Genomic DNA, 23,157 nt, shown 5'->3' with positions numbered 1-23,157 from the left:
GATTAGCTGGTTTTCCGAGAGTGGGAAGGAACGTATGCACAATGCTAGCTAGGTGCTTATTAAGAACATTGGCTGTCTGTATACATAAAGTTTGAATACAACCTTTAGGTATGACTAGATAAAAAAAAAAACTAGTTTTTTTATTAAGTTTTTTATTAAGTTTTTTAGCAAAAAGTAAGGAGCGACATAAGACTTAAAGCGGACAAAAATTATTCCGTATATGAAAGGGACTGTCCCCTCCTCAATGCCGCGCTCTTTACGCTAAAGTTTGACTTTTTCTCACAGCTCTATTTTTTAAAACAATAAATGAGTTTTAATGTCGCTCCTTACTTTCAGCTAAAAAAGTATTTTTTAATTTAATTTCTGAGCTTTTTAATCTAATGCAGGTTTTGATTTTGGCTCACCGTACATGAATTATTAAAACGAAATTTGCATATTAATTTTACTTTTTTTGGCTAAATGGCTTTCTCGAAAGTTGTTTAAATTTATTTACGAACGTTATTATTAGTAATAAATATACGTAACTTACGAATTAACTTGCTTAACGAACTTCTATATCCGTATATTTTTATTATATATTTTGGGAGGGGTTGTCCCCTAGTCAATACCTCACTCTTTACGCTAAAGTTCAAGTTTTTTTTCCACTTCTTTAAGAATGACCTTTTAATCACAAAGTCCGTTAATTAGAATAAATAGCTCTTATGAAAGTACTAAGAAAACCTTAGCGTAAAGAGCGAAGTATTTACTAGGGGGTGAACCCAATCATATACGTAATAGTTTCTAGTCGTTTTAAGTTATGAAAATTGAAAAGTTTTCAGTTATAAAGTTTTTCAGTTGAAAACTTTCTGATCATTTTTTTAAATAATGCTAGGAAATCAAGCATCTCCTTCATAACAATGTCCCTCCCACATAAAAATTCCTCCATTGAAAGATCCTCCCAAGTAATCCCCGATCTATCCCCCCTACTACCCGAAAAAATCCCCCCTAAAAACGTCTATATACTTCCCAATAACAAATACTATATGTAAACACTGGTCAAAATTCATAACTTGCAGCCCTTCTCCAGGGGACTGTGGGATCCCCGGGACTGTGGGATCATCAAAGACAAAGCTATTATATTTTTCGACCATGTTGAACAAAATGGCTATCTCAAAATTTTGATCGGGTGACTTTGGGAAAAAATGAGCGTGGAAGGGTGCCTAGTCGTCCTTGATTTTTTTTTGGTCACTTAAAAAGGGCAATAGAACTTTTAATTTCCACTCGAATGAGCCCTTCCGTGATATTCTAAGAGCACAAGGCCGATATGATCACCCCTGCAAAAAAAAAAAAAAAAAAAACCAACAAATAAACACGCATCCATGATCTTTCTTCTGGCAAAAAACACAAAATTTCACATTTTGCATATAGGAGCTTGAAACCTCTACTGTAGGGTTCTCTGATACGCTGAATCTGACGGTGTGATTTTCATTAAGGTTCTATGACTTTTAGGGGGTGTTTCTCCCTTTTTTTGAAAATAAAGTAAATTTTCTTAGGCGCGTAACTTCTGATTGGTGAGGATAAACTTAATGAAACTTATATATTTGAAATTAGCATAAAAATCTGATTCTTTTGATGTATCTATTGGTATCAAATTTCCTTCTTTTAGAGTTTTGGTTACTATTGAGCCGGGTCGCTCCTTATTTACAGTTCGTTACCACGAACTGTTTGATAACGACGATCCATAGGATAGTTTCTATCCGTTTTAAGCTTTAACGTGTTTGTTTACTTTCATGAAAAAAACTTGTCTTTTTGTCATCCTAGATAAATCCGTTATAAAAGCTCCATTTCGTTCTAAAAATAGTTTAAGTATTAAACTTTTTGGAAGTAAGCCTTCTATAATTTGCAGGGGAAATAAGCTGTGGAATCCCAGGAATATATTTTTGAACTAGTGGGATCTTTGCTATTTTCAAGAGAAATTAAAAACTAGACAAAACTAAGACATGATTGTTTTTCTGGTAACTGATTTTTGTGGTTAAGTCGAGGGGTCAATTTAAAGATCAGAGGATATTTAATTTGTTTTGTCTTATATATTGATTAGTCTAAAAAAAATTACTGATACTTTAGTCTTTATAGATCGGACAGTATTGTAAAACTATTTACTAAAGAGTATTCAAAAAATTATTTAAATAATTTTAGGATATTTAAAATTATATTTGAATATTTTTTTTTCTAATGTTTTTAGATACCATTTAAATTTAATTTTAGTATTTAAAATCGTAAATTCTAATGAATTAAGCTAAATAGTTTTTGTGGGTCGTTATTATAGATTCTTCATCTTCAACGAGTTTTTTGTTCATAGTAGAGGGATCTCATTTCGTAGAAAATGATAAAGTCAAAATCTTATAATTTGGTTTAAAACATAGACAAGATGATATATTTGAACTGGAAAACATAATTATTGGATGAAATTACATTCAAGGAGTCATTCTTACTGATCTGTATTACCCTGATGGCCCTTCCCTTGAAAAGAGCATAGCAAGTGGTTTTTTTAGCACTTGCTATATATATATATATATATATATATATATATATATATATATATATATATATATATATATATATATATATATATATATATATATATATATATATATATATATATATATATATATATATATACTATAATTTGATTGTTTTCACATAGTATGAGTGATTGAATTTCTTGGTTCCTAACTTGTTGCTGTTTATTTTTTCATAGTATCGTTTTATATTGACATTGTCTTTTCAGGGAAAAAGAAAATATTACTTTCAATCTTTTCGTTTTTTAAGACTTTATAGTTTTGCCTGCTACTTGTAAGCTGGAGAAAATATTTTAGCAATTTTTAACAATATACACCCTTTTAAAAATCTGGACACAAATAGTAGTGTTTAATTTAGTTTTATACCTCCTCTAGTTGACCTGAAATGGAAAACTTGATACCATTTGGAAACAAATCTGTTTACTTTCTTTGATAGCTTGGATACACTTATGCTATTTTTATTTGGTTAAATTTTAAGAGCAGAAGTAGCCCCGAAAGTTTAAATATAACACCCTCAGCCCGAAATTTTGAACATAACAATCCTCAAAGACATACTTTCCAGAACTTAAAACTACGTTGAATGAAATGGCTATCTCAAAATTTTGATTGGATGTGTTTGGGGAAAAGGTGGGCGTGAGAGGGGGGTTAGTTGCCCTCAAATAACTTTAAAACAATAAAACCCTTGCCCTGAGGGTTATGGGGGAGTGTCCTCCTCAAAAACATATTTTCTATGTGGAAATCGACTACGCTGAACAAAATGATAATCTCAAAATTTTGATTGGATGTGTTTAGGGTAATGATGGGTGTGGGGGGAGCTAGCTGCCCTCCAACTACTTTCGACTATTAAAAAGGGCACTAGCCACTCCAATTTCCAATCGAATGAGCCCTTTTCGACGTTTCTACGACAACTTCTTCGATACGAACTGCCCTGGTATGAAAAAAAAATAACACATTGTGCCAACATTGTTCTTTTTAGGCAGCGCGATTGCGCTGCCTATGATTGGACTCATTTAGTTATTTGACTTACGGCTATTGACTGTTTAGTTATTGACTTATTTAGTTCTTAGACTTATGGGATTAAGCTTATTTAGTTAAACCAGTAGATACAAAAACTATGGAGTAGACATATATAGCTGAGGTAGTATACCACTCAAATTCATATGTGTGAGTGGTAACATATAGTCTATTAAAAGATGGACATTATTGCTGAGCCAGACAAATTCGGAAACCCGGAGATTTGAAGACTTCCACCCACCTAGATTTTGAATTTCCTTTTCTTGGTATTTTCGTTGAAAAAATTGCCACCTTCGAAGGATTTAAAAAAAAAAAACACCTTTTTTGTTCTTGCCCCCCTCGGTTATATTTTTGTGAATTGATACTCCTGGGCCAGAATGAACAAGTAATATTAAATATATCGTCACCATTTTAGATTAGAAGTCTTATTAAAAGTTGGAAAGGAATTAACCATTGGAAGTTGAATATTTTTTTATCCCAACAGTTTTATAGACCAAGGAAATATCAAAATGATAAAGCAAGTAAAAGATTAAATAAACTAATTTTTAAACTAAAATTTTTGAAGACATTTCGTAAATTGGAAAAAGCACGGTTGAAAACCATTTGAAGAGTTGTTAAGAAATAAGTTCTTGAGATCAGACTTTTTATATTTCTTTGAAGATAATTCTTAAAGCAGGGAAAACCAAGATGAAAAAGACAAAAATTAAATAAACCAATTTATAAAAAACAATCGCAGTGAAAATTAGATTTTTTTTTTCAGGCAACGGCCGATATTTTACTTGGTGTATTTTGTATGCCTTTCACACTAATTGGTCAAATGCTACGGAATTTCATTTTTGGATATATTATGTGCAAACTTGTTCCCTATTTTCAAGGTAAACACATTTTAGTTTTATGAATGATTCCTTTCTATTACCCAAGACAGGTTAACAAACCGAAGTTTGTCTTGCAATCATACCTGCATAAAGCGAAGGGGGTAGGGAAAAGTACATGACTGGCTAATAACCCCCAAGGTTTCTCTGCTAACAACCTCAGCCATAAACAAGCAATTGAAGTTTCCAAAGCAATTGAAGTTTACAATAATTTTATTTCGTTATTTATTATTTTGTTTTAGATGTTTATATTTAGACACATATAAAGGATGTTAGGACCTTGTCCCATCAACCCCTGAGAGTCTTGACGTCCTTATGACTTTTGCTTTACTTCCCAATATATTTCAAGATGTTTAACCATTTTTTATGTTTTCCAACTCCCCCCTCCCCTCTCCTAGAATTTCCGCGCTTCTTCATGCCAAACTTATATTTTTGAGCATGTAGCCTATACTTGCCAGGAAAAAAGATTGTTTGAAGTATTTGGCTATCTTTCGTTGAACTTAGTGACTTTTTGGCACGTCATTTGTGAGGTGTTTTGTGTACTAAAGCCCTTTCTGTAAACACCACTTCGAGTGCCTGTTTCCAACGCTGTTTTCCAAAGTACCAAAATACCCCTTTAAGAGGTTTACTCCGTTTAACCGCTACTTCTACTCCTAATACTAACAAATCACTCCAGTGCAAAAATCCCTGAGGCCAACACAGCTACGGCCACTCCTCCTCCGTCCTAGTTTATTTAAAGCCCTCTCTACCCCCTCTCAAGAAGTTCTAATTTCCTTTAAATCCTTTCTTACAGCCTCTTGGACGACTGGGGACGATCTGCTTTTCGTTTAGCCCTAGGTGGTTGGCCGAAAAGTACATTCTTTGGTAATCTGCCAACATTCATCCGTAAAATGTGTCTCTTATTGTAACCCTAGAAAAGGGGATTGAGCCACATTTCTTCACAGCTTACAGTTTGAAATACAGTCAGCCAAACGGGTTCCCAAAACAATCTTGAAGGCAGCTTCCTCTGGAAGCTGCCCTCAAGGGCCTATTTTTATTTGCGAATTCTTAAGTTTAATCTTCGAGCAAAAGCAGCTATTTTAGTTTTTAAGAAAATCAAGTTATTTATGTGTATAATGTAATTATATTTTATATAATAACATATTATTTTATCTATGCAATATATTCAAGCTATTATAATATTACTATTGTATTGTTATATTTACATATAATTATGAACAACTAACCTAGGCGGTTGACATTTGTTGTGACTTTTATGGATTATAAGATTCCGAAAGACTTTTGTGATTGCTCTTTCTTTATTCGTTGTTAATGTCTCGTAAAGTTGATAACAAACTTATTACTTCGATTGTAATTATACTACTACTAATAAGGATATATCCTACTTTGTATCTCAGGCTACAATAGCATTTTTTCTACTGCTAATAAGAAAGAACTTGAAATAGTATCCTCGGTTACAATACACGCGCTCTAAATATAAAGGGGACAAAATTAAGGGGATATCTTAAAATCATTTTGTGAGCCTCAGCGTCGGTCAACCATCTAAAAGACAAAGGACCCATTAGTGAATTCTTCCACGGGACTATTAACAATTGAGAACTATTGATAATCTGTGGTTAGCATTATGGGATTTGATCAAAAAGCCAAAAAAAATTTGCCTCCCATGTGTCCAAAAGGTGTTTAGTCAAAGTAGGTAGTACCACAGGGAGCTCTCAAAATTGAAAAGAAACCAACAGAGAGAAAAATCTCAATGAAAAAAACAACAAACGAGACTGCGACCAGTGGAGAGAAAAGATTAGTGGATTAGTTTGTGCCAATTGTATATTTTTTTGGCGGTGGTTTTATTTACTTTTAGTTTTAGTTTGTTTTTTTATATTGTTCTTCTGGCGTTTCGCTTGTGCTGAAGACGCCCTGTTTTGATACAGGCGAAATATCCGCGCCGTTTTAAATTTTTCGTCTTTTCTCACCACTGGCCGCAGTCTCGTTTTGTTGTTTTTTTCACTGAGATTTTTCTCTCTGTTGGTTTTTTACCCCTAATATGCAAATATATAACCCAAATTTGTTTCTAAATTACTACATTTTTATCATAATTATGTATATTTTATTAGGATTGAGCGTCATAGAAATATATTAGAAGAATATTAGGTAGGGGCTAGTAGGGAGGCCCCAATAGATACAACGGGGCCCTACTGCTGCCATCTATAATCAAGTCAAACGCTGACAGGTTATAATTTATTCAAGGATTATTGATCCACTAACGGGTCAATGACACCTTTTTCAAGGTTAATTTGTTTGTTGTTTCTAAGTGTATTGACTCCGGGGCGAAGTTTGCACATGCGCACTGAATTCTAACGGGGCAATGTATTGATCCACAAGAGGGGAAGTAGATTTCTGAGAAATTGATTACATAATCGGCAGTAAATGTATTGATTCTAACGGGAACAGAATCACGTGTCTCTTTCTAAGCCAATCAAGAAAGTTACGTAAGGTTTCCCATTGCATCGCAAATTGCCCTTGAGATTTTGTATATAAACATTGAGGTTAAATTATCATATAGTCTTAAGAGATTATGGATAGAGCATTGAATATTGATGAGTTGGAAACTTTGGCTACATCGATTTTTAATGTGAGTTCTGTTTAGTAAATTTTCTAAGCTTATTTCCAAATAAAATCATTTTTTAGTCCCCAATTCAGTATATTCAAATTCAGGGTATACCCCCCCCCCCACAATACAAACTCCACTATGTGATGTTTATAGTCGATAGAAAGCGTAAAATAAGCTCTGTTTTACCATGTAAACCCCCCGCCCTCCCCCCCTGTTTAAGACTTTAATTCTTTCATTGGTTTCTATATTTCTACCTAAAAGGGACAGCCAACTTCTGTCAACCCTTAGCTATTAATATACTGATTACATTTAAGCCGCTAACCTGACTCAAACATTTCCGCAAAGATTTAAATAGGGGTAATTATCACATTCTGTCAACAGTCATCCGGTATCTACGAAACCAGGGAATTATGCATTATATTGGTTTCATGAAAAATATTCTTTTTTGGTCAAATTAGCGACAGTAAATCCTTTGAATTGCAAGAGAGGGTTTTTAAGAAAAAGATATATAGCTCATGAGAATATTTTTGAAGCGCAGGTCATTTTAAATTATATAAACCTTTGTCCATAGAGGAATAATGTGCAAATACATGCGTTGCATCTCTAGGCATGTTTTTAATTTTTTCTAAATGGTAAAAATAAGATTTCTATGCTTTTAGGGTTTATTTCCAACACGGACTTTATTTAACTTTTCCTCTTAATGGTAAAAATAGGATTTCTATGCTTTTAGGGTTTATTTCCAACAAGGAGTGTATTTAATTTTTTCTCTTAATGGTAAAAATAGGAGAATTTCTAACTCCCGCAAATTTTACTTTTTGCTTTACTGAAAAGAGGGGAGGGGGCTTCTTAGAATGGGATGAATATATCCATGATCTATCAAATGACATTGAGAATAAGAGGGAGACCAATAATATCACCAAGGAAATTAAAGACATTGTGTTATAGATTTCAGAAATAAAGTTTCATATATTTACTATTTTCTTAGGCTTAAGGGTCGAGGTTTGAGAATTTTAAGAGACTATTTTCCCTATTTTGATATATTTATTCAGATAACTACTGATTCAATATGGGTACAACCTGATAATCAAAATTCAGTATTTGTTATCTATCAGAAACTTCACGGAAAATGGACGCCGTTCCTCTTACTGGTAAAGGATAGGTTAGATCGTTTTCAGACAGGACAATGCAAATGGGAAAAACATGAAATGGGTTATAAAAGAATAAAATAAAAAAAACAATAACACGCGCAATTTAAGGGAAAATGAGAGGAGAGGACTCCAGAGGAGGAAAGATTGTCTTTGAGGGACGGAGGGGTAGTTTTTGGTCAACAGCTCAACATTAACTTTTTTCCGCTGGATCGTTTTAAGACTGAACAATGCAAATGGGGAAAAACATGAAACGGGCTATAAAAGAATAAAATAAAAAAATAATAACACGCGCAATTTAAGGGAAAATGACAGAAGAGAACTCCAGGGGAGGAGGGAGTGTCTTTAAGGGATGGAGGGCAGGTTTTTGGTCAACAGCTCAACATTAACTTTTTTTCCGCTGTTATATTTATAATTTATTTTTTGTTGCGCAAAGCAGTAGTTTTCGAGTGTAGATTTAATGATATCCAGCCTCCTTAAGTGAAAATTAATTATTCTAAGAAAGTGAGCTGCATTTGTTAGAGTGTCAGAAACATTACATATTTATTTAATTTAAGCCCTTTTTTCAGCTATAGCAATGTTTGGTGTGATTGACACAGAATATATTGGTCTGAAATATTCCTCAACTTGCATTATTTTCGAAGCAGATTTCTTACTGCTAGACGAGCAACTGCGTGAAAATCATAGCTATAAATGGAACGTCAGATACAATATGTATAAGTACGAGAAAAAAAGATGGATCCCAACATTAAATTTTATAAATCGAAACGGCTTTTACGTTAAAACCATAAGACCTCGTAATGAAAATGGCTCTGAAATAAAACATGTACAAGAGGAAATTCAGGAAATATGCAATTTTTTTGGCGTGCAAGCTGTATATGTTAAGGGAAACGTGCCAACTGATAAACTCTTACTAGAAAAATGTGAGAAAGACATAGCATTATTCAATTTAGAAGACTTCAAATGTGAGAAATACCTGCATTTAGTACATGATCCGGAAGATGAAGTTAGATATTTCGCTCAATGGGTGCCTGAAAAGATACCTGACATGGAAAAATGCATCAGATATCCAAAGACCTAAACTCATGCTCCTCCTCATATCAAATGGATTAAGCTATTTTTTTAAATATGTCAATATGTATTTTTTCAAAATGTTTTTGAATATGTTTAAGCAATAAACATCTTTAGCCTCAGCCATCTTGATTCTTTAAAATAGTTCATCGCCATGAAAATTACACTTTCAGATTAAGCGTGTCAGGGAACACACTTTCAAGTTTAGCATGTTGGAGAACCCTAAATCGTCATCCCTAAAAAAGTAAGTTAACCCTAAAAGGTTAAAGAATTTTTCTGAAATCACACTTTCAGATTCAGCAAGTCAGGGAACAAACTTTCAGGTTCAGCATGTAGGAGAACCCTAAATGGGCATCCCTAAAAAGGTAAGTTAACCCTAAAAAGTTATAGAATTTCTCTGAAATTATACTATCAGATGCAGCCTGTCAGGGAACACACTTTCAGGTTCGGCATGCAGGAGAACCGTAAATGATCATCCCTAAAAAGGTAAGTTAACCCTAAAAGGTTAAAGAATTTCTCTGAAATTACACTTTCAGATCCAGCATGGCAGGGAACACACTTTCAGGTTCAGCATGTAGGAGAACCCTAAATGCTCATCCCTAAAAAAGTAAGTTAACCCTAAATGGTTAAAGAATTTCTCTGAAATTACATTTTCAGATCCAGCATGTCAGAGAGTTAAATTTAAACAAAGTTCAGATATTAGATTAATGAAATCATTGTCAACACCATGTTTGAGTATGACCTTCCTGAGTGGGGGTTTTAAAGTGCCTAAAACGGAAAATAAATGCCATTGTTCGTGTAGTTTCTTATGTGTCATGATGGTAAATAATAGCTTTTTCTACTGTTTACCGGAAGATATGATGTAATTTCTTTGTCGAAAATATCTGTGACTACACGTAGATCCTCGGGTGTGCTCTGATTAAGATCAAGAAAAATGTAGCCATAGGGCTTATTTGTCACCTGAGTGTACGCTGACAGCAAAAATTTGGGAGCGCCGGGTATATTTGCTTATTGAGAGTTATTAGCGAGCTATAATCACGAACAACTCAGTAGATAATATAGATGGTGCAATTCAAAGCAAGGGTTCTCATACATTTGCTCTGATGAAACAGATTGTGTAGAACTAGGGTTATGGAAATTTGTTCATGATGAGAGCGAATGGTAAACAGCTCTAGCATTTCCTGTGAGACCTGTTCAATGGATTCAGCCAAATCATCAATAATCAACCACGAATTTGGTTCAATACTATTGAAAACATCAAGTCCCTGTATGAATTGTATTGGTATAAATGTGACAATAGCTTTTATTTGATCGTAGGGTTCCTGCCAAATACTATAGCAATAATAAATTTTCTTTGGTTTTTCCAAAAACATTTTATTACAATTTTGAATTATTTTAGCTAAAAGTTTCGTTTTCCCAGACATTGATGGGCCACACAGAAACGATCTGAATGGTGTTATAAATTGATACATAGTGCTGTTGACAACAGTCAGACTACAACTAACTGTAAACCATATATGTCCAATGAATAAGTAATAATAATTTTCCTATAGATCTATCTAGTACGTTAACAAGAACAACAAAAATAATATTTTATTCATTTATTAACATAAAAACACTTTTCTGTTCAACAAGAACATTTATTGAATAAAAACACTTGTTCAACAAGAACAACAACTCTATTTGTTCAACAAGAACATCTATCGAACAAAAACACTTGTTCAACAAGAACAGCAACAATAATAATTTACAACAACAACAATATTTTTTATCAAAAACACTTTTTTTTGTTCAACAAGAACAACAGTATTTGTACAACAACATTTATTGTCATAAAAATACTTTTTTGTCCGTCAAGAACGACACTATTTGTATACACATTTTTGTACAATAGCACTATTTGTGCAACACTTATTGACATATAAAAACACGAACATGAATAGCACAGTTTAACACTATGAATTTAAAAGGCTACCTCCCCCCACCCCGGGAGTTGCAGGCCGATGGCCGGCCGTGGGTGGGAACCCCCACCTCCTGGGAGCCACGGGCCGAAGGCTGGAACAGATTCAGAATGTTCAATGTTGTTCAATGATGTTAATAATGTATAATAATGTCTGTAAGATATTCTTATGTTAATATTCTACATGTTGTTACTTCAATAAAAATATTTTATGCATTACTTTGTTATATTTCTATTAGTTTAGGAAGAGTTAGCATGTCAAGCGCTTAGAATGTTCATTAAAAAGTCGGAGATTTTTTATTTTCTTTGGAAAAAATTTGAATTGAACTATAACTTTTTTCTTTTGACTGAGAAAATTCAGAAGAGAACATGAACTTTTCTTCACTTTGCTGTGAAAACTCAGAATTAAAGTGGAACCTTTTCTCTTCTCAGGGAAAACATTCAGAAGAAAACTTTAAATTTTTTCATTTCTTTGAGAAAAATCGGAACTGAATTTAAGAAAATTTAGAATTAAAATGATATTTTTTATCTTCATTGAAAATATTCACAACTAAGGTATAACTTTTTCTATCATCTACGGAAAAATTTAGAACAGATCTTTAAATTTTTTCATCTCTTTGAGAAAAATCAGAACTGAAGTGGAAGCTTTCTATTTTCTTGGAAAAAATTGGAATTGATCTGTAACTAATTTCTTTTTCATTGCAAAAATTTGGTGTTGGGATATAAAAGAAGTTGAAAAGTAATGTATGACTTCTCTGGCATGCTGGATCTTAAAATATAATTTCAGAGAAATTCTTTAACCATTTAGGGTTAACTTATCTTTTTAGGGATGAGCATTTAGGGTTTCCCAACATTCTGAACCTGAAAGTGTTCTCCCTGACATGCTGGATCTGAAAGTGTAATTTCAGAGAAATTCTTTAACCTTTTAGGGTTAACTTACCTTTTTAGGGATGACCATTTAGGCTTCTCCAACATGCTGAACCTGAAAGTGTGTTCCCCGACATAATGAATCTGAAACTGTGATTTCAGAAAAATTCTTTAACCATTTAGGGTTAACTTAACTTTTTAGGGATGACCATTTAGGGTTCTTCTACATGCCGAACCTGAAAGTGTGTTCCCTGACATGCTGAATATGACAGTGTGATTTCAGAAAAATTCTTTAACTTTTAGGGTTAAGTTACCTTTTTAGGGATGACCATTTAGGGTTCTGCAACATGCTGAACTTGAAAGTGTGTTTCCTGGCATGCTGAATCTGAAAGTATAATTTTCATGGCCATGAACTATTCTAAAGAATAAAGACGGCTGAGGCTTAAGATGTTTATTGCTTAAACATATTACAAAACATTTTGAAAAAATACAAACTGACATATTAAGAAAAAAATTGCTTAATTCATTTGATATGAGGAGGAACATGAGTTTAGGTATTTGGATATCTGATGCTTTTTTCCATCTCAGGTATCTTTTCCGACACCCATTGAGCGAAATATCTAACTTCATCTTCCGGATCATGTAGTGAATGCAGGTATTTCCCACATTTGAAGTCTTCTAAATTGAATAATGCTATGTCGTTATCATATTTTTTTAGTAAGACTATATCAGTTGGCACGTTTCCCTTAACATATAAAGCTTGCACACTGAAAAAATTGCATATTCCTAGTGGTACTCCATGGTAGGTTATCGAGACTATCTATTTTGTGTGTATTAAATCAGTAATTTTTTCCCATTGGAGGGATAAACGCCTACACCATATTTTTAAAAATATACGAGAAAATTAATTATTCAAAGAAATGGTGTACAATTTGTAAAGTCATCGTTGCCTTGAATGCTAAAAAACAGATGAACTCGAACTATTAGACAAATGTCAGTGGAGATCTTATTGAGAACGAATACCTAAGTCGTCTTGAAAGTTAAGAGTTAATATCCTTTGGAGTAGCCAAGAATTTCCATAATTCAAAAGGTGGATATTTGAAAGTATCATTTCCAGAGAAGTTAGTACTCAAAGAAAATGCCAACATAAAAATAATAGTTGATGAAGAGGTGCAACTTCTAGCTAATGGTTCTGGTATAATGTTACCCGTTGATAGATCTTATTGTCATCTTTCCGGTGTTAGCATTCAAATGAAAGCAAATGGGAAACGAAAGGCCTACTGCTGCACCAACATTATAATTCATATCTTGTGAACGTGCAAGAACTGTTACCTCTGTAAAAATAATGTGATAATAGACAGAGAAATTGTTTGAAAAATAAAAAGAGCATTGGCAGACAATATCACTAATGAATATAATGATAAATTGATTGTAAAATGAAGCACAAGTGAGCATTATTACTACTATTGATCATGTAGTCAATGAATCAAATAATACCGAGGATGAAACGTGCATTGAATCAGTAGGTGACATCCCAGTAAAAATTGTATATGACTCAAAATGTATGAATGATTATTCTAGTGGTTATGAACTAAGAGAAGCGAGTAACTCTAGTATCAAGAGAGAACATGATAAATTATTTTATTGAACAGATCAGATTCAAAATGTCCAAAGGTGTTAATAATGTATAATAATGTCTGTAACATATTTTTATGTTAATATTCTACATGTTGTTACTTCAATAAAAATATTTTATGCATTACTTTGTTATATTTGTTTTATTTTAGAAAATGTTAGCATGTCAAGCGCTTAGAATGTTTATTAAAATGTTGTAGATTTTTTATTTTGTTTTAAAAAAATTATAAATGAACTATAACTTTTGTTATCTCTTAAAAAATTCAGAGGAGAACTTTTACTTTCCTTCACTTCGCTGTTAAAGTTCAGAATTAAAGTTGAACATTTTCTCTTCGCAGAGAAAATAATCAGGAGATAACTTTAAATTTTTCATTTCTTTTAGAAAATTCGGAACTGAATTTATGAAAATGAAGAATTAAAATAATATTTTTTATCTTCATTGAAAATATTCACAACTAAGGTATAACTTTTTCTATCATCAACGGAAAAATTTAGAACAGATCTTTAAATTTTTTCATCGTCTTTGATAAAATTAAGAACTGAATGGGAACCATTTTATTTTCTTTGGAAAAAATTAGAATTGAACTGTAACTTATTTCTTTTTCATTGAGAAAATTGAGAAGAGAGCTTGAACTTTTATTCACTTCATTGATAAAATTTTGAATTGAAGTGGAGCTTTATATCTTCATTGAAAATATTCACAACTCAGGTATAACTTTTTCTATCTTCTATGGAAGATAGAAAAGAAGTTTAAGTTTTAAAGAAGTTAAAGAAGTTAGAAGTTAAAGGAGATAGAAGTTTTTCCTGACATGCTGGATCTGAAAGTGTAATTTCAGAGAATTCTTTAACCTTTTAGGGTTAACTTACCTTTTTAGGGATGACCATTTAGGGTTCCCCAACATGCTGAACCTGAAAGTGTGTTCCCTGAAATGCTGAATCTGAAAGTATGATTTCAGAAATTTTTTTTAACCATTTAGGGATAACTTACCTTCTTAGGGATGACCATTTTGGGTTCTCCTACATGCCGAACCTGAAAGTGTGCTCCGTGACATGCTGAATATGAAAGTGTGATTTCAGAAAAATTCTTTAACCTTTTAGGATTAACTTAACTTTTTAGGGATGATCATTTAAGGTTCTCCAATATGCTGAACTTGAAAGGGTGTTCCCTGACATGCTTTATCTGAAAGTATAATTTTCATGGCGATGAACTATTCTAAAGAATAAAAACGGCTGATGCTTAAGATGTTTATTGCTTAAACATATTAAAAAACATTTTGAAAAAATACATATTAACATATTTAAAAAAAATTAGCTTAATCCATTTGATATGAGGAGGAGCATGAGTTTAGGTCTCTGGATATCTGATGCATTTTTCCATGTCAGGTATCTTTTCCGATAACCATTGAGCAAAATATCTAACTTCATCTTCCGGATCATGTACTGAATACAGGTATTTCTCATATTTGATGTCTTCTAAATTGAATACTGCCATGTCGTTATCATATTTTTCTAGTAAGAGTTTAGCAGTTGGCACGTTTCCCTTAACATATACAGCTTGCACACCGAAAAACTTGCATATTTCCTGAATTTCCTCTTGTACATGTTTAATTTCATAGCCACTTTCATTACGTGGTCTTATGGTTTTAACGTAAAAGCCATTTCGATTTATAAAATTTAGTGTTGGACTCCATCTGTTTTTCTCGTACTTATGCATTTTATATCTGACGCTCCATTTATAGCTATGAACTTCACGCCGTTGCTCGTATAGCAGTAAGAAAGCTGCTTCGAAAATAATGCCAGTTGAGAAATATTTCAGACCAATATATTCTGTGTCAATCACACCAAACATTACTATAGCTGAAAAAAAGGGCTTAAATTAAATAAATATGTAATGTTTCTGACACTTTAACAATACAGCTCACCTTCTTTGAATAATTCATTTTCACTGAAGGAGGCTGGATAACATTAAATCTACACTTGAAAACTACTGTTTTGCGCAACGAAAAATAAATTATAAATATAACAGCGGAAAAAATTTAATGTTGAGCTGTTGATCAACAAACTGCCCTCCTTCCATCAAAGAAACTCCCTCCTCCTCTTGAGTCCTCTTATTTTCCCTTAAATGGCAATGGTTATTGCTTTTTATTTTATTATTTTGTAACCCACTTCATGTTTTTCTCCATTTGCATTGTTCAGTCTGAAAACGATCCAGCGGAAAAAAGCTAATGTTGAGCTATTGACCAAAAAACTGGCCTCTCTCCTCCCCTGGAATCCTCTCCTCTCATTTTCACTTAAATTGCAATGGTTATTGCTTGTTATTTTATTCTTTTATAACCCATTTCATGTTTTTCCTCATTTGCATTGTTCAGTCTGAAAACGATCCAGCGGAAAAAAGTTAATTTTGAGCTGTTGACCAAAAACTAATCTCCGTCCCTCAAAGACACCCTCTCCTCCACTGGAGTCCTCTCCTCCACTGGAGTCCTCTCCTCTCATTTCCCCTTAAATTGCAATGGTTATTGCTTTTTATTTGATTATTTTATAACCCATTTCATTTTTTTCCCATTTGTATTGTCCTGTCTGAAAACGATCTAACCTAACCATTACCAATAGGAGGAACGGCGTCCATTTTCCGTGAAGTTTCTGGTAGATAACAAATAATGAATTTTGGTTGTCAGGTTGTACCCATATTGAGTCAGTAGTCATCTGAATAAAGATATTAAAATAGGGAAATAGTCTCTTAAAATTCTCAAACCTCGACCCTTAAGCCTAATAAAATAATAAATATATGAAACTTTATTTCTGAAATCTATAACACAATGTCTTTAATATCCTTGGTGATATTATTGGTCTCCTTCTTATTCTCAATGGCATTTAATAGATCATGGGTATATTCATCCCATTCTAAGAAGCCCCCTCCTCCCTTTTCAGTGAAGCAAAAAGTGAAATTTGCGACAAACAGAAATGCTCCTATTTTTACCATTAAGAGAAAAAATTAAATACACTCCGTATTGGAAATAAATCCTAAAAGTATAGAAATCCTATTTTTACCATTAAGAGAAAAAATTAAATACACTCCGTGTTGGAAATAAACCCTAAAAGCATAGAAATCCTATTTTTACCATTTTGAAAAAAAAATTAAAAACATACTTAGAGACGCAACGCATATATTTGCACATTATTCCTCTATGGACAAAGGTTTATATAATTTAAAATGACCTGCGCTTCAATAAATTTTCTTATTGTAGCTATGTATCTTTTTCTTAAAAACCCTCTCTTGCAATTCAAAGGATTTACTTTCGCTAATTTGACCAAAAAATTATCATTTTCAGTGAAACCTTTGGCTAAGCTGCTATCGTAATTCATGAGAATTAACAAGCAGGATGCACTTGACGGGTGTCAATAATTATCACTATTTAGATCTTAGCGGTTTAGCGTCATAAGGGGGTCAGTATAATAAGAGTTGACGGAAGTTGGCTGTCACTTTTAGGTAGAAACATAGAAACCAAGAATTTATCAAAAAACAGAATTATTTCCAATGAAAGAATTAAAGTCGTAAACACGGAGCGAGGGGGATACTTGGTAAAAAAGAGTGTATTTTACGCTTTCTATCGACTATAAACATCACATAGTGGAGGTTTTATTGTGAGGGGGGAGGGTATACCCTGAATTTGAATTTACTGGAGGGGGACTATGTAAAATGATTTTATTTGGAAATAACCTAAGAAAATTTACTAAACAGAACTCACATTATAAATCGATGTAGCCAAAGTTTCCAACTCATCAATATTCAATGCTCTATCCATAATGTCTTGAGACTATATCATAATTTAACCTCAATGCTAATAAACAAACTCTCAAGGGCGAATTGTGATGTAATGGGAAACCTTTCGTAATTTCCCTGATTGGCTTAGAAAGAGACACGTGATTCTGTTCCGTTAGAATCAATAATTCCCCGCCGATTATGTAATCAATTTTTCAGAGATCTACTTCCACTCTAGTGGATCAATACATTGCCCCGATAGAATTCAATGCGCATGTGCTAACTTCGTCATGGAATCAATACACTTAGAAACAACAAATAAATTGACCTTGAAAAAGGTGTCATTGACCCGTTAGTGGATTAATAATCCATGAATGAATTATAACCTGTCAGCGTTAGACTCAATTATAGATGGCAGCACGCAGTGTATCTCGGACCTTCTGCCCCTCCCTACTGGGGCTATATCATACAAGTACCTTTCTTAATTACTGATCATTAAAATTTTGCTCATTCAACGGTTTCTTAGAAAGCTTGTTCTGCGGTTCATTCCTTACTAGATTGTAGCTACTCCTGCAACCACGTAGTATTGTCGTCAAACTGCAAAAAAAAAAAATTATATATATATTGCAGAATTTAAAGCTAGTACAATCTGTTTTACAAAATTTTAAAATGTCAAGGGACAAATCATATGGCTATGTTCGGATAAAAGATAGTAACTTCCGTCAAGAGAAGACGACCGAGCGATGACTTTATATGAATTACGGCAGGTATGTCCGATTAAAAGCGAAATTACCCAACAACTTCCCGGAAAATTTCTTGAAAAACCTTGTCTCTTATCAATACCTAAAAACAATAACCATCGTTTGTGAATCTGTGAACGTGAGGCTTTAACCTATTCTAAATAGAAGTTTACCGGTTGAAGAATTGATCTTTTCAACCAAATTTGAAACAGAATCGAACCGAAAATTTACCGAAGTTTACCAATCAGACTTTAACTGAAAATTCAACTGCTTTCAAAATCTAGCTTGATAATACTAAGGAAAGAGAAAATTGAAATGAATGAAAGAGAAACCGGACTTAGTTAACTGGCCTGGTTTCTCTAAACTAAACTGGAATTATGGAAAACAACCTCTCTTTTTTTCTTTCATATTTTCAGGTAGTCTCTCTTTATTCAAACTATCCGGTAACTTAACTCTTAGTCAACCTAATAAACCAGCTTAGAGTTCCGGCTTAGAGAAACCGGTTTATTGAGTTAAGCATGACTAACAGTTTAGTTACCGGATAGTTTGACTGCAGAGATAAAAACAGACTCCTGAAAAAAATAAAGAGAAAAGGAAAGGCAATGTGAGACCACGGAATCAAATGGAGAGGAAAAAGTCTCCTGGACTTAGATTATGCTGATGATTTAAGCATCCAGGATGAAAGTGTGAGAAAATGAATGACGTTTTAGAGGTTTTGCGAGTTCAGGGTGCTAGAATAGGTTTGAAAATAAATGTTAAGAAGACTAAGTCACTAAGGCTAAGAATAAGTGAAGATGAAAAGGTGAAGTTGGGTAATGAAAAGATTGATCAAGTGGACAGCTTCACTTATCTTGGTAGCATTATTAGTAAAGATGGTGGGAGCAGTGAAGATGTCAAAAGTAGAATAGCCAAGGCTCAGGGTGTTTTTCACAGTTAAAAAAAGTTTGGAAGAATAGAAAGATAAGTCTGCAAACCAAGATTAGAATATTATAAGCTAGAGTGATGGCAGTGGTCAAATATGGCTCTGAAGCATGGGCCATCCGAAATGCGGATGAAGATTTGCTTGATGTTTTCCAGAGATATTGCTTAAGGATTGTTCTGGGTACCCGGCTGACTGACCGTATTTCAAACAATAGGCTATACGAAAAATGTGATTCAATACCGCTCACTAGGGCTATAATGAAAGAAAGGTTGAGGTGGCTAGGGCACGTTGTGCGGACGAAGGATGGACAGATTACCGAAGATTGTTCTTTTCGGCCAACCATCTAGGGCTAAACGGAAAGCAGGTCGTCCTGGTCTGGGGTGGGAGGACGTCATAAAGAAAGATTTAAAGGAAATGGGAACTTCTTGGATGGATGTAAAAACGAGGCTTTGAATAGATTGGGATGGAGGAGGAGCGTGCATAGCTGTGTTGGCCTCCGATGGCTAGGTGCAGCGGTGAGTTGTTAGTAGTAGTAGTTGCACTAGAAATAGTATACAAAATCCAAAAAATATTTTTTTCTTTAAATATGCAGACACTAGCTTTTCTCCACTGTATATAGATATAATATAGTGTGATCATTCCCTATCTCAAGCATTATACAAAGCCGGACCGAGATGCAAGTGCTCCGGAGAACATTTAAACAAGTAAAAACATAAGCAACATTCGATTCTTTCACGGGTAGAAAAGTCAGATTTCTCTTGGATGCGAAACTTGGCTTCAACGTTGTAACACTAAATTTTAAAGAATCTAATTTTAAATTAATTTATTCTAATACATACATTAAAATCGGCGATTAGATGTGCAATGTTATTATTAGATGTTTTTAGGAATTACAAGTTGGTTTCGAAGTTTCGAGTTGGTTTCAAAGGCATTTTGAGACAGTTTGTACGAAAATACTTGTTCCAAGGTAATATACGCTGGACCGATTATGATAGATTAAATGAGAGGAGCTGTTTGTACGTGCAGAGAATGTAGTACCCAAAATCACTTAGTCGTGATCTTACTGTTATATTATTTATATACAGTGCTTTTCTCTTACAATCTGTGACTATTTGGCAGCTCATATTAGTGGCAGTCTGACCACGTCGAAAAAGACAAAATATGATAATTAATCAACATATTGATACTGAACTAGTTATTGATCAAATTATGATAGCCGGAAGTTATGAAATTAAGTGTCAAATTTACCAGTGTGACCATTTGTTGAAAATATTATTTTCTTAAATATAACACGTACAGGGGCGAATAATTTGCTAATTACGAGTGTCACCTTTACTGATTATTAGTTATCTTTTGTTGATATCACCAAGATTTGATATACTCTACTTTTGTTTTCATTTTCAGTTATTTTATTGTTTTCTTTTATATAGAAAATAATAAGTAGTTATCAGATAATAAACAAATTACACTAGATAAAACAATAAATAAATATCAATATTTATACAGCGAAAATAATATTTATAATAGTATTATTATTAATATTTAACAATAATACAAATAATAGAGTAATAACAGTGATAATAATAATGTATAATATCTATGTAAATGTAAAATAGTAGATTTAAAAAGAAGTAATAATTGAAGAGTAATTGATCAACTATTAACTATTTTAATTACGGATTTGCGAATATTTCTGCCACTCATTACAGTTTAAAAGCTGAAATATCCCTCCCTTAACGATCTAAAACTTTAAAAGAGTTATCCATAGAACATAGAAGTAGATAAAGGGAACGTTTTATCTCGTTAGAAAGTTTTAATATCCTTAAAAGATTTAGTACATCATGTCTTGAAATAGTAGGATCTATAAGAAGGAACACAACTTGGAACAAAAATTAATTAATGGAAAAGCTTTTTATTTCATTCTCCATGAAAATTATATTTCTATCCCCTTCATGGTTTTTGTTGCGTGAAAACCTCAAAAGAAAAAGATAAGCAAATATAAGAAAAACTGAATATCAAGAGGAAACAAAAGAAAATGATATTTTTATGGTCATGCTAGCAATAAATTATATATTTTCAAGACACTTTGCAGAATATTTGACAAAAGTTCAGGAAGAATAGGGGCAACAAGCTAATAAAAATAAAGCTTTCTAAATTATAAATGCAATAGCTTCAGGCATCGCTAATGAAAATAGAATAGGGTAAAGGTCAGATAGCATACTAGGCATGTATTCTACTTCTCTTAATATTCAGTTTTCTTATATTTACGTATATCGTTCTTTCAGAAACCTCACACTTAAAAAGACGATTAGTATAAGAATTGTTATATTCAATTTTTTTTTGGTATTCTTTAAAAATTCAATTTTTCGACAGTTTTCGGAAGTTTAGTGCCCTGGTCCGTTGTCTAGCATAAAACGAATGGCGAGAACAAGTATGTGAAAATACCACTTCCTAATTTCTAAATGTTAGATGTACCCGCATCTTCTCCATTCCTAAGAAGCGAGAGGGTTATCTGGTCTCTTCGTCTTAAGCAAGATATTAAAAAAGAACATTACGGTACCTACTTTTAGACCTCTCATATTCGAAATGGTTCATTTTTTTTAACTGGTTGTTTCTGCAGGCTCCAGCTTAAGAGAGGCATAGGTCACAAGTGTTAAAAAAAGTATTTTTCGGCAGTGAAGTACTGAAGTGCTAGGAAAAACTAAGCTTTACACTATTCTGGGTTTGTGCAGATTCGGGAACAGCTATCCCAGGCTGGATAGCAAAACAGTGCACGGGAGGGGGCTGTATTCCCTCCAATAATTTTAATCTATAAAAAGAGTAGTATCTATACTATTGAAACGAAACTTACATGGAAACTTACATCTGAGACACTACACTTACACGTGAATATTTTAAAAAGCTGGCAAGGTTTTTGTTATTGATAAGAATTGCACAAGAAAACCCATGCCTGTGACATTAGAGTTAGACATGGACATTGCGAAAAAAGCTGGCATGGTAACAACCATACGCGTGGACATTTTAAAAAGCTGGCACGGTATAGTGTGGGCACGCATGTTATTTGGAAGATTGCCTTATTATTGTCAATTGCATATGGAATTACACTTCAGCTTCACGTGCACATTTTTTTTTAAGGCTGGCAAGGTATAAAGTAGTCCAGCAAGTTTTGGGAGTATGCTTGAAATTATATAACTCAACCGGACTGTTTTTGAGCCAACATCCGTTTTTTAGGAGGCCAATCAGAGACATTAGAGGTTGCTCAATATATTGTAATTTGATTGGTGATTGGTTAAAAGTAAAAGGACTGTTTTTTTATATGTCCTTGAGATACTGTACAAAATGACCATACCTTAAGACTTAATTCTCATCATAATTTAACGCATCAAAGATACTACACTGAATATTATTGACTTTGAAACAATGGATGCATCCATTTTCAGCGTGAGTACAGTTTACTAAATTTTTTAATTTATTTCCAAAAAAAATAAGTTTACCAGTAAATTCAAATTCAGAGGCAAAGACCTCCCCTCCCCTCCAACAATACAAACCCTACATAGTATAAGTATACTCCCTAGAAAACACAAAGTACGCTCTTTTTTCTATTATGTAAATAAAAACCCATCCCCCACTGCTCTGTTTACGAGCATAATTCTGTAGTTTTAGTTATTTCCTTCAAAAATGTCAGTTTCCTCATTCATTCTAACTAAAATGCGTTTTCTTTATCTGTTTAAATAGAAGCTTCTGTGCTACAAGGAAGGGTCAATTTTGGGACCAAATTTCGCACGCTCCTATTATCGCATAGATTAACGGCACATGTTTATGGAATAGCAACACGGGTTTTGACAAAGAGAGAGAAATTCCATTCTAGCCTAATTAGATGAAATATATTCTATTTTCAATTGTATTCCATGATTAAGAGAGTTTTACAATGTGAAAAAACAAACTATTTCATCGCATGGAATGTAAGGGGAGGGAGAGAGGAGGGGATTCTTTGTGCAGACTAATTTT

The 23,157-nt window shown here is 33.2% G+C and overlaps 1 protein-coding gene across 4 annotated transcripts in view; it reads left to right on the top strand.

Moving 5' to 3' along the window:
* The window catches only part of LOC148951817 (cholecystokinin receptor type A-like), a 136,379-nt gene that overhangs the window by 10,563 nt on the left and 102,659 nt on the right, over positions 1–23,157 (top strand). For 3 of the 4 annotated variants that reach the window (XM_089088728.1, XM_089088729.1, XM_089088730.1), the window contains exon 2: positions 4,333–4,447. In XM_089088728.1, coding sequence (XP_088944854.1) covers positions 4,333–4,447 — 115 coding nt within the window. Of the gene's footprint in view, positions 1–16; positions 109–4,332; positions 4,448–23,157 lie in introns of those variants that run through there. The other variant, XM_089088731.1, reaches the window with a different exon arrangement.

Source organism: Artemia sp. Qi Xiang Cuo, chromosome 5 (genome assembly GCF_049724085.1).
Source record: "Artemia sp. Qi Xiang Cuo chromosome 5, ASM4972408v1, whole genome shotgun sequence".
NCBI classification, from domain to species: domain Eukaryota; kingdom Metazoa; phylum Arthropoda; class Branchiopoda; order Anostraca; family Artemiidae; genus Artemia; species Artemia sp. Qi Xiang Cuo.
The sequence above is the reverse complement of the archived record's forward strand: the minus strand, read 5'-3'. Positions and strand labels throughout refer to the sequence as shown.